The 18,522-nt window shown below is 31.2% G+C and overlaps 1 protein-coding gene across 2 annotated transcripts; it reads left to right on the top strand.

Moving 5' to 3' along the window:
* The first annotated feature begins 2,103 nt into the window (after positions 1-2,103).
* On the top strand, positions 2,104-17,433 carry LOC115241824 (tyrosine aminotransferase). 2 transcript variants are annotated; one of them, XM_029817763.1, is made up of 11 exons: positions 2,104-2,421; positions 6,981-7,085; positions 7,451-7,518; positions 8,563-8,721; positions 11,536-11,727; positions 12,395-12,477; positions 14,433-14,502; positions 15,527-15,655; positions 15,731-15,814; positions 16,053-16,151; positions 16,873-17,433. In XM_029817763.1, the coding sequence occupies exons 1-11, from the start codon at positions 2,280-2,282 to the stop codon at positions 17,032-17,034; spliced, it is 1,293 nt and encodes a 430-aa protein (XP_029673623.1). In that variant the 5' UTR covers positions 2,104-2,279; the 3' UTR covers positions 17,035-17,433. The 2 variants fall into 2 exon arrangements, with proteins under 2 accessions (XP_029673623.1, XP_029673624.1); XM_029817764.1 differs by lacking the exon at positions 11,536-11,727.
* Positions 17,434-18,522: the final 1,089 nt, after the last annotated feature.

Below are 18,522 nucleotides of genomic sequence, written 5' to 3'. Positions count from 1 at the left end.
TATATTTGATTGTCTGATTATCTGATTGCCTGATTGTCTGAATCGGCTTGTTCCGTTTGAGGAAAATCTTCGATGAGTATCAAATACAAAATTGAGCGAGTATCAATATCTTGATTTAAATGTAGACACGAACAACGGAGAAATAAATAAATGAAATACGAATGTGTTTGAAATACCATTAAGATTATATTTACGGCACTTTTAAGATGTCAGAATAACACCTCAGAGCATTTTTACATCATCTAGATGCACTCTTCTTCTGCCAGTGACGCGCGGATTAAGCAAAACGAAAAAACGTTTGGACAATGCTTGAAATTTATTTGGCATGCATCCTCTATCGAGAGCAATTTACATGCATTCGCGTATTTTTTTCTGCGCCAACGTAGCATTATTTTATACGTAGCATTATTTTATATCACAAATCACCCACAATCGCCATTTCGCCCGAAAAGATCTTCGTGTTTTCGACGCGAGTTTTTAATGTCGAGTAAAATTTCGATTTATTTTATTGTAAAAAGTATCATATATTGTAATAAATGCTCCGAAAGCTAGATTTTGCACAACTTTGTCTGATGTAAATGGAGTTTTGATAAACAGAATATTTTTATCAATCATTTTATGAGAAAATCACGACTATTATTTTGCTTTATATCAAATTCTTATATTAATTATCTTCTTGTATTTGGCATGAAATGTACGATAATATTATCGGTACATATTAATATATTTATACTAACAAAAAAGATCAATTGTTTATTTTTATCAAAAAGTGCCGATCAATATTAGAGCCAATATGTCAGATATTTGTTTTAATAAACTTGAAACTTTATTAAATAAATATGCATATTTGCAATGTTTTATAGATTTATGATTCCATTTAAATTTTATTTTCCAATAATAACATTCGGCAGTCATTGAATTTGCGTCTGTTCACGTTACTAATTCACGAGGATTTTATATACGTAATCATCATACACACAACATATTATATATACACACGATTATATCCATTAAATTTAGCGGAGTATGAGGGGGAAAGAAGATAGGAATATTAGTTAGATCTTGGGTGGCGTTGTTAAGGCCAAACAAGATCACATTGAATTTTTTAAATTGAAATCCCTATTTTTTATTGCATATTCTTGTAGCTTATCTCGAGAGCTTTTCAAAACATTATAATAAAGTATTTTTTCATTAAGTATTCTTCGAGTTATTTTATATCTTAATCTGACATATTTTGATATAAAAAATAAAATATCTCATAAAATACTTAATGAAAAAATACTTTATTATAGTGTTTTGAAAAGCTCTCGAGCTAAGCTACAAGAATATGTAAAAAGAAATGGGGGTTTCCATTTAAGAAATTAAAGATAACCTTCACGTGACCTTCAAACGACTATCCAAGGTCAAACCAATGGCACCTTCTTATGTCCCCCTTCGAGTCAAATAACTTTTGTCCGAAACATTTTTTTTTTGAAAATGCATGGTTTTCGAAATAGTACGGTGTGAAAGTTAAAATTGGATATCTTGTAAAAAAAATATATGCGATAAGAGAGACTTCTCTGCGTCTCTTCAAACGAGCATTTTTGTCTGATTTCTTGGAGATAGCACTCATTTCTGCGTCTGTTCATTCATCGGTTCATCTCTGACATTCGTCAGGTTCGCAAATCTAGAAGTAACGTCGCGTTAAACTCAATTAACGAGCAAACGCACGTTCGTGACGTCGTCGTTGCCGTCGTCGGACCGAAACGGCGTTCGAATAACTCGCGACTGTAACTCGGAGTAAACAGTTACGACGTATAATTGCATAAACATTAACAGAGAGACGCAACAAAATACGAACGGCGAAGTTGAGGTTCCACATTCTGAGAGACGATGGTAGATAGGAGAGAACGTAGGCAGGCATGCTCTTGTTTTGCTCTTGCACGGATGACAACGTTGTCGTAGCTGTTCTCAAGGCGCGCTCGTTTTCCCTACGTAAGCACGGAATCCATTTAATTAATTATGAAAGAAGGTGTGGCGTCGAATGAACCAATCCGACCGGTTCGTTTGTCCTCGAGCCTCCGTAGAGCATTTCGATTATTAGCGTGCCGTCTCGATTGGGGCTCAGTGACAGAGAGCGAGCCGTGCGAGGATCGTCGATTCCGTAAATATCTGCGTTATCGCGAGAGATCTGTGTACATTATCTCCTGTGGAGGATACAAGTATCTCCCCACACAGTTCTCTACCGAAAAGATCGGCAGGTGAAGTTTCCACGGGAGATATTTTCCGCTCACGACGAGATGTCCGCATCCAGTTTCCGTGAACGTTGGAACGTTTGCGCCTCTAACATCGCTCGGAGAACACACAATCCTATAAGATCGATCGTGGAAAACATCGTCGTCGAGCCGAATCCCAACAAGCCCATGATCGCGTTGTCTATTGGTGAGTTGACGAGTAAAAATCGTCTGAGTTTTACGAAAATATATATTTGTGTTTCTAAAATCGAACAAGAGAGATTGGCTAAAGAAACCAAGAAGTAAATACAAGAAAATTTGAACCTTATTGTTATTTTACGATATGCTTTACTTTTTTTTTGCAAACATATTATTTTATAAGCTTTTACTTTTTTTCGCTATAAATACTAAGTTGTAATAACTATATATATATATATATCTGACAACATTTGAAATCCCGCTGTAATTCTTTGGCTTTATTCGGCGAGAGGTGAATGAAGTAGAAAAATACGAGATAATGTATCATGATGGTGTAATTAAACGGTTATTTTTTTACGCGAAGAAAAAGATAACAGACATGAACCGACCCGACCGATCATTCTCCATTGAGAAGAAAAAGAAGAGAATTGTATACGTCGTGTAACCTGTATTATAAAAGTTGTGCAGCGATAAGCGTTGCGATGTGCACGTAAAATTACAAAATAATCTATCTTTAGTTTCGCTAATATATGAAACAAGGAAGTAATTAACAGGTATTTCATGCGGAGTATATTGTACAGCGTTTTGCTGCAAAATTGCAGTGACTTATATCTAAAACTCGCTGTACGAAACGTCACGATTCAACTCGTCAGATTGATAAATAAAATTATTATATTTTTATTTATTTTACTTAAGGCACATTGCAAAAAATGCAAATAAAGAGCCACCTACAAAGATGCAATGTTGATAAATGCGAGTAAATGCATACAAATTGCAAACTTTCGTTGTTTCCTACGAGTAGATTTTCAATATGCATGGTCTCCGGTCAGAGCAAAAAAAAAAAAGAAAAAAAAAGTTTGATATATTGATCGGCGCAACATAGGTCAAATATGCAGTGCGAGGAAAATATGCTAGAATATAAAAAAGCGTATTTTGATTAATTCGAAAACTCCGCAGGAATTACGTCGAAAATATCAAAATGCGTTCGATTCAGTCTATATTCGTGTTTTTAAGCATAAAATATTTATATTCTGTTTCGTACGCGATATCTCTCTAGGATAACCGAGTCAATTTTCACTATCAATGGGTAATTTATCATCTTCCTATCAAATTTCAACGATCTTTTTCTAAAAATATTTCAACTTAATATTTTTTTAATAAAATTTAAATGAAAGATAATTAATAGTTGTGTATGTGTGATCTCTTTTATTATATATTACAATAAATTTGATATTGTTAGATTTACAAATATTGGATGAGCTATACCAGTTTAAAGGGGTTTGATAAAATATGGATAATACAATAATTATTATATGCCATTTTTTGCGTGAATGAACGCTATGATCGGTGATTTTTCATAAATTTGCGGAATTTATGTATTTACGAGATGCATGTGATGCACCCGGATGCGTTTAATTTTCTGTTTATGGTCTTTTCATATAACGGAAAAACTTTCAACATTCCGATAACAGCGCATAATTTTGTTTATTTTAATTGTGTTGTCAGATTAAAAATTAAAAATAAGATTTTCTTAACTTATCAAAAATAAAAAAAAAACTTTCCTTGAAATTCATGCTAATATGTACTACATTTTGTTCTCTTTTATAATCTGGTTAAAAAAAAACGTGGAGTTAACTTCTTCGTAAGATCTCCGAGCTTCTCTCTCTCTCTCTCTCTCTTTCTCTCGTCCGGAAGTATTGAAACTTAATACACAGTTCGTTTGGAAAATATTGATACGCAGACACGCGGTGCAAGATAGACAATATTTCGTTTGCCGATTCTACTGTATTTCTAGAAGAAATAACTTTTTTGAAAGTTTACCAAATAAAAGCTTCCCAAGCAATAAAACAATTCCAATATACTTGGGTCGATCAAATTCCTGCAACGCCTAATATGTAATGGAAAAAACGCTACTTCTAATATAGGAAATTTTTTCATGTTATACAATTCCAAACAATTACGTGCATTACAGAAATTAGTACATAAATATGTAGATAGAATAGAATTGTGCTTTTTTGATAATAAATATCATGAAAATAATTAATAGCCTTTTAAAAAAAAATATCAGCTCTGATAATTTCTGGATGCAAGACTTTTCACAGAAAAATTTCGATGTTATATTAATTTTTTCGATTCTATAAACGATTTCGATTTTATATTAAAAGAGAAAAAATTAATTTATTAACTCAATATTTAATAAAATATTGAGAGGAAAACATTAAAGAACTATAGACAGCAATTTAAAACGTTTTTTTTATTTTCCACGAATATTCTTTCGCAATATTTTGTTAGTAAAAATGAAAGAGGCTATGAAACTATTTTAAAGCGTTACGTAAAATTGAAGTATTTCAAGAATTTTTATCTCAAATTGAATTGTATATTTTGTTTGTTTTAATTCTTTAGAAAGTTCTCAAACTTCCCCTGCGGAGATACGCGATTTTAACTATCCATAGAGTTGTATAAGTGATGAAAAGTTAAAAGGCTTTAAAAGTTAAAATGGTAGTGATGCATGAGTCCTCTTAACATTTGGAGCGTACGAGTGATGCAAAATGCGGATGTGTCAGAATGTATCGGAAAAACGTCCTCAGCAAATTTCATACCGAAAATGTATAGAACTCTGACAGATGTGAGCACACTAATCTAAATATATTTCGATACAAATCTTACCCGGATATGCCAGCGATTATATATATTTTCAAGAGCTTTCTTTGATTCTATACATATGCAATTCGAAGGAGATTATAACGTCGGAAAATGGAATAGCAGCGTCATAAAAATATTCGAAGAGTGCTATCTTTTTTGTAAAACAAGATGAAAATTATGCAAATTAGAAACTTGCATATTGCTTCCTCATTAATAATACTCTATCCATGATAAAAAAATTTAACCCGATATCTCAAAATTTGGGAAAGTTAGAACGTGTACAGATATTTCTTAAAAAATTCAAAATTTTATAAAAAATGAACACTTTCACCGATCCTCACTAAATTCAATATCAACCATCCTTTAATGATACTGTATTTATGTAAAAAAATTTAACCCAATATCTAAAAATTTGCAAAAATTAGAGCGTGTACAAACATTTCTCAAAAAATTCAAAATTTTTGGAACATTCTAATTCTAAACAAATTTGCATAGAAAACTGGAAAAAAACTTTGTTACGAAAACATAGCTTCCTCTATGAGGAAGCAAAAAATGAGTAAAACAAAAGGTATGATATTAAACCGAGATTGGCGTAACACAAGAGATTTTTCTAAAATATTTTTATACGTTTTGATGAAAAAGATGAAATTTCAGTAAATTTTGAACGATTCGGAAGTAGTAACCTTTTTGTGAGATTGTTTTTACCGAGAAACAGTATATGCTATGATATGTGTATAGATATGTATAGTGTATCGCTCTCGGTGAAATTTCAGTGTATGGTTCTACCCAAAAAATATTCCAAAACCGGTTTATAAGTTTCATAACATGCTGAAAAGATCGATAGCAAAAACGAGGAATTTTATTACATTTTTTCTTTCTCTATCATATAAGAGAAATGTTTATACTATATTATTTTTGAAACTCATACTTTCAAAAAATCGATTCCATTAAAAAAAAGTAATGCAAATACATTATATAGTTATATCTTGCAGTAAAGAGAGAGCAGTAAAAAAACCTGCATAGATTCTATATTAATAATATTATATATAAGAGCAGGAAGGGAGGGAGACAGAGAGACAGAGAGAGAAAGAGAATATATATATTGATAAAATATATTTAATAAAATCGAAGTTAAAATATGACTTTCTCGAAGAAAAGTCAGGATTATTTTATTTTTTATTTTTTTCTGTTTTCGTAACCCGATAGAAATGATCAAAGTCCATACACTATGTAGAATATTTTTTTCCATATATGAAATAATATACACGCGCACACTGAAAATTAGTTACTTGAAATTAATAAAACCAATTATTCGTGAAAATTCTAGACTTTCGACATTGCAATATATCTGTAATTTATAATTCGCTGACAATTCTCTCAAAAATTTCAACGATTGTATCAATAATAATTGATATCAAGTGCAATAAAAATGTGAGATATAACATGGAAAAATGTTAACCGCAACATTGTCGAAACACGATTCTTCCCGATTAACGGCGACGAAGTTGTAATTACGTAAATTTCGAACTCGACGAGTTCGAATTTTATTTCGTCGCGTTGCCGCTGCGTAATAGAAATTTCGCAACAAGGATTGACTATGACGCGTAGTCTGCGGGAAACAATTAATTACTTCCCATTACAATATATCCAGACCGCGAGCCGAGTAGTGACTGTTTTGTTACACTTTGACAATGCGTCTGTAAATAGCATTTCCTATGGTTATGCTAGTGATAATTCAGTAATCAACGGCACACGTACGCTTAATTAGCTATGTATTATGTGAAACTATAGCGGCAAATGTTTGGCAGCAAACTAGATTTATACGATTAGCGGCTTATCAACTTGTAATCGCGCGATAATCGATATACCAATGTTCATGGTATTTTTTAAATGAATGTTTCATCGTGTTATTCTGCTATTTTGAAGGCGATCCTACAACTTTCGGCAATTTGAAGCCGCCAAAGGAGGTGATCGAGGCTGTGCAAGAGAGCGTGGCTTCGCAATTGTACAATGGATATGCGCCGAGCACAGGTAATATTTTATTCTAACAATAAGATGTACAAGTTTAGCTAAATCGTTATTTAAATATCTATTTAATTTGCGACAAAAATGATAAAAAAATCTGTTAATAATTGAAATTGAAATTACATTTGAATACCCTATTATATTACCGTTTTTAAAATAAATATGCATATATTATTTAAATATATAATTGCTACAAACAATTAATAATTATATATGTCATGGTTATTCATGAGATCAATATATATAATGTAAATTATTAATTATATATTTTACAAGAAATATATATTCACATCACGTATGTTACATCACAAACTAGATATTAATTATGATTATTCAGAAAAGGGAGAAATTGATTTATCCATTATCCACAGGTTATCAGAGGGCGCGGGAAGCCGTAGCTGAATACAGCTCAAATGAGTTCGTGAAAGTCGATTCCAAGGTACGATAGACACGTGCCTATATCGAATATTGATGACAGATCGGCCAACACGTGTCGCGAACTAATTTGAAGTCATTGATGCGTATCCTGAGGTTTCTTGTCACGTGTATACGGTCGTATTTTATTTATTCAACAAGGATATTTTATTGTTATTTATTCAAGAAGAATAAAACGGAGGGCCAAAATTGTCAAAGTTATTTAAATATTAATAAAAGTTTCGGGCGTGTAAGGGAACTGTAAATATTTCTTCCAGTTCGCGAGAAAGGAAAAGGTGATCTAGGTATTACAGGGATTACTTCCGCGACGAGGTCGATTGTATTGTATATTCCGTGCACTCGTACAATCTCGAGGATAGTTAATTAACTTGGCGCTGTAAAATCTCGCGAGATGGAAATCGCGGATGTAGATAGAAAGAGAGAGAGAGATACATCGATAAAACAATACGAAGTATTGAAAACAAATGAGCAGATCAATTTTTAATTTCATAAGCGATTTATTAAATTATCCGAGCAAATATGAAATTATATTCCAAAAACTTTACATAATATTATATTATCGGATAATGAGAACAAGAGAAGAGGAAGAGAGAAAGAGTGAGAGGAAAAGAGAGAAAGCGTAAATTAAATTTACAAGCATAAAATAATATTATTTCTCTTTGGAGAATTTTTAATCGTGTCCTTTCATATTCGTGCTGTATATAATTATAATTATATGCACATAAATATTGTGCATACAGTTTATTTTTCTGTAGTAAAACTCTTGCAATAAATAATTATGTAATATTCCCTTGAATCCACATCAAATCTTTATCTAATTTTTTTTAAATTTCGTATATACTTTTTTTTAAATTTCAATACAACATCGAAATTTATCAAAATATATCGAATAAATTCTTTAAAAAGTATGGAAAGCGCGTAAAAAACGAGAATAATTAAAAATGTTTTTATCGTGAAAAAAGTTATTATTTTTTTGTTTTTTACTGCGTATTTAATATGACGCGAATGAAAGTAAATAATCTATTTCGCATTTCTGTATTTGCCCTAGGACGTAATCCTGTGTAGTGGATGTTCTTGTGCACTTGACTTGTGTATCACGGCTTTAGCTCAAGAAGGCCAAAACATCTTAATTCCACGTCCCGGTTTTTCGATCTATCGAACGTTGGCGGAGGGTCTTGGTATCACGGTTAAATCGTACGACTTACGTGTGAGTATTCCTCTCGACAAAAGAAAATCACAACGTCTTCATACGTATTAAACATAAATATATTTTATGCAGCAAAATATGTGTATTTAATAATAAATAATAAAATAATATAATAATTGATTTTGCACGAATATATTGTTATTCGGTATAAATTTCAACGTACGAGTAGATATTATCTTAAACGCAGAGCTTTAAACGTAACTAATCAATAACCGCTTGACTGTCGATAATTGTGAAAATGAATTATGTCATTTACACACACAAGTGATATTTCAATATAATAAAATTTATCGATTTACGCGTGGCAACTACTGGTTTTCAGTTTTGCTCCTGCGGATGATGACGAATTAAAAACGTGAACTACACGTTTGACTAGATTGTTGTATGGATTATTTAAAATTCGTTCATTGTGTAACGATTATATTCGTGTGATAATTCGATCATTATACAAATACATTGAAATTGTTTTACCAAATATTTTGAATAGAAATAAAACGACTGTTTCAAAAAAAAAACACATAATAAAAAACCAAATTTTTTTCAGAGACATAAACGAATTTATTTATAAAAATGCAAAAATTTAAAAAGAGAAATTGTGCTTTTTAAATAAATTCTTTTTTTTTAATTATATTATATCGCGTGAATATTTTAAAAATTTATATTAACTTTTAAAATTTTGAATTGTTTAATAATTGAATTATTTGTTTAATATGCATTCTAAATCATACAGATAATCAACTGCGCAATGAACACTTGCTTTTCATATTCTCGTGATAAAATACAAAATGTTGATCAATACCGCAGTGACAGCGGTACTCTGTAATAATCGCGCCTGTAAAAGAGAAGATAGTATTACACGCTACCATGTTATACCGTCATTAATAAGAAACATGCATAACAGGCGTCCGCCATATTTCTTAAGTTACGCATTATTATAAAACGCACATCAAGAGACAATCAGGCTTAGTAAACGGCTTTATATGCAAAAATATTCCATTTCGTTAATATCTTTAAATTTATTAACCGTCCGTATGGCGTGAATATCACGAAAAACAATGAGTGTGCATAATATCCTGTTTTAGTATGCACGAGAGCAGATTGCAGATGAAATTTTTTATCATAAGCCACGTTAATTACATATATATATATATATATTTTTTTTTTCCGTTCATAATTCGTATAGTTTTTAATATTCATTCCTTCGATTAAAATAATATGCTATCGGTAATTTTCCTCATCATCGCTAAAATATTTTTGCGCCTAAACTGAAAGAGCCGTTATTATACTAGCGTTTTCGCGGTCGATGCGTGCATAATTAATGCAAGATTAAAATCGTGAATAATTCATGATTTTTATCTTGATGGTGTTATATGTAGCTTATCAGAAATGAGATCGATGACCTCGCTTGTTCGCTATCTCGACTTCACATCGTAAAACTTTGGAAAACTTTAAATCATTGGCAGGCCGTAAAATAAATTGAATTTTGCATATTTTTGTAGAAGGTACAATTAAAAACTGTTCTTTTCAACTAAATTACGCAGTTTATATTCCTCCAGAAAGAGTAAATTACTTTTTATTCATTAAAACGTATTTTTAGCGATCAATTTTCTACCCTTGAAGAAATTTAGAATATCTGACTTTTCTATTGTTGGCTATGAGTAAATTTTCACCCATGAATAGACACGTGATATTCTCGGTGCTCTTTTTTACGTATTCTTTCGTAATATCGTGCTCTCTTCCTGGATTCTCAGTTATTGCTAACGTGCCAAGAAATAAAAATTTATATATATTTAAAATTTTTATTTCCTATCGGTTTTTCAAATAAAATTTAAAGTTTGTAATAACAATTAAATGGTGGACAATTTTTATTCGCTCTTATTTTAGCTTGCTAAAAGTATTTAATTTTTAATATTAAATAATTTAATTATTTCGAAAAATTTTGTTAATAAAAGATTTTATTTTGGAAAGATTTTATTTCTTCCGCAAAGTAGTCACGTAAAATTTGGAGCCAATTGAAACCGTCATTGCATAATGACTTTAAACGATACGCAATTATATTTAAATCATCCTACACTACAATAAATCCATGCTTTCGCTCGGAGATTCTTCAAATGTTAAACCCAAGTGCTAATGAAGCAATTTCCACCCTTTTCAACTTCGCTTACCGGCAAGTTTTAACATCTGGCTCGCCTTTGCTATGTATCGTTGGAAAGTATTTTACTTTTCTAAGAAGTAATTACAACCGTAATGCTGTAGCTTTAATTGTCTACAAGGCGGAATGTGCAGGGAATTCGTAATCCATCCCACACCGCGCATCTTCTCACACATCACGTATTCGCATAAATATTGTCACTTATGAACGTAAAGTCTTTTAAAATCTGTGCAAATGTCCCGGCAATTTTATTGCTGTGTACATTTTATTCCTACCTCGCTCATATATCTATGTATTTTATTCCTATTAAATATGTATCTCTAGATATTATTTTATTTAAAAAAGAGCATACATGAAAATACATTTACCCAAAGTATCATAAATTGTTTTCATTTAGCGCGATATAATTTCGCCAAAAAAAGTTAAATTTCTGTTCTAACATGGACTTGTAAAAAAAAAATTTTTTTGAAATTGTTATCTAAATATTTTTACTGCGGTAAAATTCGATTCGCAAAAAATTCAAAACTGTCAAAGAATTTATGTAGAAAAAGCGCGCGATTTTTCCGAGACACCTTGTACATTATAAGGGAGAGAGGATATGAAGATCCGAGAGAGGGCCATTCACGAATGCATCCTATTAATATTAATCGTTCGTTTCGCAGCCCGAACTCGGTTGGGAGATCGATCTGGACGACCTGGAGGCGCAAATCGACGAGTCGACGGCGGCGATTGTTATAAACAATCCTTCGAACCCGTGCGGTTCAGTGTTCAGTCGCGACCATATACTTGACATTCTCGACATCGCCGCTCGTTATTACGTACCCATTATAGCCGATGAGATTTACGAGCACATGGTACGTGCCCGAATATTACGCTTTCCCCGCAAGTATCAAGTGACAAATCGTTTCATTTGCGGGCTTCGAAATAAAGCGCGCGAGCGCCACGTCCTTTTGTTTCCAAGGGGATACGCAATTAATTCGGAACGCGAATATGCAAAGCCCGGTGACCAAAATCCGGAGAGGTTGCGCTGCGCTTCGTTGTCGCGTCAAGAGTATAATTTTTATTCGTAACACATATACGGCAATCAATTGCAATCGAATCGTAAAGAAAATGTATTTTACAATAATCAAGTTTTACAATAATTTTACTAAAGGAATTCAATTTCACTCATAAAATATTTTTTTTTCTTTTTTTTTTTAATGGGTTAAAATGTGAATCTTCTTAAAAAGATTTACTTTAACAATATATGATTTATATTGTATAAAAGAATTTCATGAATTTTTATAATTAAAATTTTATTATTGCAACTTAAAACATAAAAGTACTCATACAAATTCTATGTGATTTTTTATGTGATTTATTTTTATGTGACGTATAATGGAAGCAGAAGCTTTTTTTAAAAAAATTCAATGAGACGAAGTAATGTCTGGGTTGTCACTACTTTGCGTTATTTTGTGTCACATGCAGGCGATACGTACCTATTATGCGCAAATACATTTTTCGCCTCTCCTCTGTTTTCAGGTATTTCCAGGACGGACTTTCCACTCGTTAGCGTCTCTATCGACCGAAGTTCCTATTTTGTCGTGCAGCGGACTGACTAAAAGGTATGTTGGAACGTGAAGTGACTGTGAAACTCCCGTATTTCGGTGTTGAAACCCGGGCGCGAGATCTTGCGTAACATTTTAGAATTTTTACGCGCAAAGTTAATGTATAATTTTCTATTAAATAAAACGACCGGCTGGCTATTCTACCTCTTGAAACAATGCCATGTTATATATTTAATGTTTAATGGTTTAAAAAACCAAGAGAGAGGTCAAAAGTGATGAAGATAGTCGACCTGAAATATAAGAATTTTCGTAGCATAAAGCTTTAATATTTGATTTAAAAAAGCGCGTTTAAACTCAAGAATTTAAAAAAATTTAAAGAATCTAAATATTTATTTCCTTGAAAAAAAAATATATATATGCACGCACTTTACATTTATTTTAAATATTATATAAATACGGTAATATATATCACTTAAAAATAATTTTAAAAATATAGCGCTTCCTCTTCAGTTTTTTTTATCAAGTTTTTTCTTACTTTCAGTACGTTACCTTCTATTATCTTCTTCCATCGCGCGAAAATATGTAGCGAAACTAACGATTCGTGAAGTTGACGAAAAGATTCCTTAGGAGCGAAAGCGTGCGCGTTCCGCTGTAAAATTTTTCGTCCGATTTTCGAAAATAAGGCGAGGGTTGATCGAGCGTGAATAAAACGTTCGCAATCAAAGCCGAAAGGACGTTATTGCAAAGTTTCGTGATTATGCTTCCATTGTTCTGACGGTATCAGATTTGAAACGCAACTTAATTTACGATCGCTATACCAGTCGTAAACGAGTTCCTCCAGCTGTTGCTAAATTTTTCATTGTAAAGTACAATGTATTTTACATGCCATAATTTTCGATATTAAGGATAAATCGTAAATAATAAATAAGGTAAATAAATAATAAATAAGAATTTTTTATGCAAAATTCAACGATATACATATACATATAATATTCGAAATAAAAATTATGATATAATCGATTATGAAATGAAAATAAAATATAAAGCAAATAATGGATGAATTACATAAATATGCTATAATGTGATAATTTAATAATAGTAAGCTAGACAAGCTATTAGTTAATAAGTAAAAGTCGTGTAATGCAAATTTCTCTTAAAATATGATACTTGAAATATATATTAAAATGAATATTTTATAATCAAAATTAATTAAATCTTTCTCCCAAAGAGTTTTTGTATATAATAATTAACTGCATATGAAATATTCTGATTCACTTGGAATAAATTAATTAAACGTGAATTGCCGAGTTCTATGCTTCTTTCATTTAACACAATAATATTCGTATTAATGAGAAGAAAAATCGAAAAAGAAGAGTATAATGATTCTGCTCGCAAAATCAAAATGAAAATGAGATTATTTTAATATAGGATTATATCGTTGATTGTATTCATAATAGACATTATTAATAAAATGATAGCAGATTAATAATTGTAATTATGATTTAAGCCTTTCCTCCACATTCAAAGATAAAAAAATTATCTTGGGGAATAAAGGATATATATTTTATATATTGAATTTGTGGCGCACGCAAAACTTTTTGCAACTGTACAATAATTGCCTTGAGAAATAACGTTCTAAATGGAATTGCATGCAGTAATAAAAAAATAGATCCTGTTATTCTATGAAAGCTTAGATTTTGCCTTTGTATTGCAACAATTGGGGCGAGACTCTTTACGTTATATTAAAATAATTTCTATATATTAAATAATTTTGAAAAATATTTAAGGAAATCAATAAATATCAAAATTAAAATTTATAAATCAATTTATCAATCGTATAATATAATTATTTGTATAGAAGAGCATATTTCAGTTTTAAACTATATATAAAAATTTTTTATTGTGGTACAAAATTATCCCTTATAAGAAGTGAAGTAACCTTGACAGTAATCTGTAAAATGAAATCTGACAACAGATACTTAGTCATATCTTGTTCTCTTTTTTTTTTACAGATTTCTGGTACCAGGCTGGCGCATGGGATGGATAATAATCCATGATCGTCAAAATGTGCTCGAAACTGAGGTGAGTAAACAGTACTGGCGCAATACGTGATAGTTCGAAAATAATTGCTTCTCTGGCGGCATTGTTTCCGTAACGAGGTAGGGCATATCGCGGCGAGTTCGGCATCGCACACTATAGATTTGATTAAATTTCGTTGATTAAACTTTATTCTGCCATGAAAGTTTCGGTCCTTTGGCAACCGGCGCCAATCGTATCTTTAATTCCTTGCAAAGGTGCATCACCTTTGAACGAACTTTGAACCGTCGCGTCGCGCATCGTTACTAAATATATATTTGTGTTCTTTAATAACTTTCGCAAGTCTTTTCGCCATTTCAGATAGGTAATCAAAATAAGATTTCTGAGAGAAAATCCAATCGAAAAGTTTCATTCAAGCGTATATTGCTGTGTAAAAAAATTTCTATGTAAGACATTTCAACCAAAGAATTTCTCTTTTATTGCTACGCTTTATGATTTTATAATACAAAATTTCTCAAATAAGTTTCAAATAAAATTAATCAAGATAAAATTTCTAAAACGTATCTAAAACATAATATAAAAAGCAATTAATCTCTTTCTTTTTTCTGTTTTCCACACGTCCACATATTCATTATTTTATTATACATATATTATTTTCTTTAAAAAAAAAAAAAAATTGACTGTGTGTGACTCTTTGATAATGTTTTCTGATGAGCGAATATTGTAGGCTGATAAATATTTGTCGATTTGCGGCATGTTCGATGTTTCACAATATTCAAAGTCTGTGAGAAATGCTACCAAGTCTTTAGAAGTGATTTCACACGGAACTCGACATGTCCAAGCTTGAACTCGCTTTTCAAAGTTTCTATGTCTGTTCAGATTTACAAGACACAGCCTGACATATAATCTTTCCTGTATAAATCGCGTTCTTCCAGAAGTTGTTCATTTTATAATATATTTATTATTTTGCTAACAATAAAAAATATTGCAAAACAGTAAAAAAAATTATATATGTAATTAATATATATAATAGACTTTTAATAAATTTTTAATTTACTGTTGTTTTTAGATTCGTAAAGGCTTGCATTGCTTAAGTCAACGGATAATTGGCAGTAATACAATTATTCAAGGTGCCTTGCCTGCGATACTTCGTCAAACACCACAAAATTTCTTCGACGATGTTATCCATACTTTATACGTAAGTTTTCCCGATTTTGAAAATATAATGGACATATATAAATTAATTTAATATATAAAATTCGCAATATTACAGTCACACTCCAAATTGGCATACAGCTGCATAGTAAAGATTCCGGGCCTGAAGCCGATAATGCCGGACGGAGCGATGTATATGATGGTAATAATTTCCGTTAAAATTAACTCGGCCACACCCTTGTTTAATTCCAAGAATCACAACGTATTGTTTGACAGTCCCTAGCTCGCGGGATAAAGCAGTAAATATTAATTGAATGCCCGATAAATAGGTCGTATAATTAGTCGGTGCACAACCGCCATTTATACGTTATACACAAATACCATCAGCAAGGTGGACCGACTGTAATTTACGAGCTATAAATTATTGAATCGATTTCTAGGTCTACATCGATCTATCGTGTTTTCCGGAATTTAATTCCGACCTGGAATTCGTACAACGACTGCTAATGGATGAATCCGTGTTCTGCCTGCCCGGCCAGGTTCGTTTCTGACGTTTAAATTATTAATCATTTTTAAGTCTAAATTATCATCTCGCAAATTCGTGCACGTATACAAAAAAAAAAAAAAAGAAAAAATACCAAAACTTTTTGAAATTACATATTATGGTATGCCGATATTTAATGCTGACGTTTAAAATATCGTAAAAAATCAAAACATTACTTTGTCATGATAATTTGCTGCACAAATATTTAAATATAAATTCCTTTTAATAATTAATGTGAATGCAAAGTGTTCCACAAATACTTTCAATATATTAAATTGCAGAAACTGTAAAACAAATTTATTGCAATAATTCTGCAGTGGGTGGATATTAAACTTTTAAACAATAAATTCGAAAATTATTTATTAATCAATAAATCTCGATTTGAGCTTGTTTTTTTATCTCTCTTTCTACATCTAACACATCAAAAGTATCAAATATTTTAATTATTTATTTATATTACAAGAATCCATACAATCCGTTATTTTAAATATACAATAATAATAATAATTTAATAATAATAATAAGTTAATTTTATAATTACGTCTATTTTTTTACTAGGATAAAAGACACGATTTTGCACATTTCTACTATATTTTTTGATACCTTATTCAAGGGAAGACTATTTTTTAATCATAAAAGCACGTTAGTTTAAAAAAAGCTTCTTAAAAGTGTAATGTGATTTTACTGATCTTTCATATTCACGTTTAATTCCCTAGTGCTTTGATTATCCCTCTTACATGAGACTGGTAATCACTGTACCGGATGACATGCTCGAGGAAGCTTGTCAAAGGATTCAAGAATTTTGCGAGAGACATCATTATAAAACGGCAGAGATCGCAGGGAGAAATAGTTTCGTCGATGTGGAAATTCCATATTAAAAAACAGTCCACCATATGTCAGAGTCTCACTAATATTTGCATTAACTCGCTGATTATCTCTCACATAGATTGCGTCCGAAAAAAATCTTTCAGCCTTGGTTTTTGCTCTTGTGTATATGTATATGTATCTTTATTTCTACGTTTTTATCTATATAAAATCTACATCTTTTGTATCTCTACTTTTCTTGTAAGTATTGAGTTAAACGGAAAGTTCGTGCCGTTTTTTGCTAACAGATGAAGACCGAAAAAACGGCACGAACTTTCCGTTCAACCCAATATATGATTAGATAATAAATGTTGATTATATGTGATTTAAATAGTTTTTATATATTTATGAAAATGTTGAGATTACGATAGTTTCCGATTAACCGAAAGTTGGCTAATGACATACTTATTAAGTAGCATGCGCGAAAATGTCGAACGTACGATCAACAGCAACTTCACTCTAATGCCACGCGATACTACGCGAGTCGAGTTAATAGTTAATCAAGACACAATGGATCGCGCGAAAATATATAATCGTAATTTGGTATTCGACGCGAATGCATTTTAATCGCAAAAATTACGCCAAATACAAAGCCTTATTAATAAAAAGTCAATATTCCACGATCATCTATTAATCAAATCACACGATCCGGCAATTCGCATTTATTTCGCGCTCTCAATTGAGAACATGAAGTATTACATTTAAATCGGCAAAATAAGCAAAAAAAAGCTCGAAGTAAAATATAATATAATCGAAAAATATAGAGGAGTAATTATAGATCGGAAGCAACAATTAATTTCTCGCGAATTGGAATGATATCCTTTTTTCAAACGAATAAATCGCGCAAAATGCGATTGTCTAGAGAGATATCCGTCGTCTCAACATTATGCATTGTCGATCTAAAAAGTGGATTAATCACGCTCGAAGTGATCGTAAATAATTACGGGAAAATAATATTCGCGACGACGCACGGAGCGACTTGTCTCTGCCGGCCGACTGTCACCTTGCGAATGACAGCAAGGTTACTACGACGGTGGTAACATTCCACCGCTCTGTACGCAAAAGAAAAAAACATAGGACGTGTACCAATATGCCGATCCCCTCCCCTGTACAATATTTTTATGTATTATTACACTCACACACACAAAGTAAAATATGCTAAATATATTCTATTTTCTTTACGTTTTAAATTGATATTTCGATGTGAATGATTTATTATCGCACATTTTGCACTTGATTTTGTGATGTTAACGTCATTTAAGTTAACGATTAATATCGCTCATTTGATAGCGAAATCTAATATATGTACCTAAATAAAGACTATTGTCGACGATATTGTTATTTAAATTTAAATTTTATTATGTTAGAATTTTACTGATATGTAAATTTATTTGAGGAGCAAAATTCAATTTTGCTTGAAATGTAAATAATATCTATATACATTTTTTTTTTTTTATTGTTATTAAGTACGCATTTCAGATTTTACATTCTGGAAAAAATAA

Source organism: Formica exsecta, unplaced genomic scaffold (assembly GCF_003651465.1).
Source record: "Formica exsecta isolate Colony F162 unplaced genomic scaffold, ASM365146v1 scaffold512, whole genome shotgun sequence".
NCBI lineage: Eukaryota > Metazoa > Arthropoda > Insecta > Hymenoptera > Formicidae > Formica > Formica exsecta.
Note: the sequence above shows the minus strand (reverse complement) of the source record. Positions and strands in the feature narration are given on the sequence as shown.

Coding starts and splice junctions, on each gene's coding strand:
- LOC115241824 (XM_029817763.1), top strand. CDS start 2,280: ATGTCCGCATCCAGTTTCCGTGAACGTTGGAACGTTTGCGCCTCTAAC. Junction 7,086..7,450: donor TGGATATGCGCCGAGCACAG/GTAATATTTTAT, acceptor CATTATCCACAG/GTTATCAGAGGGCGCGGGAA. Junction 8,722..11,535: donor TTAAATCGTACGACTTACGT/GTGAGTATTCCT, acceptor TTCGTTTCGCAG/CCCGAACTCGGTTGGGAGAT.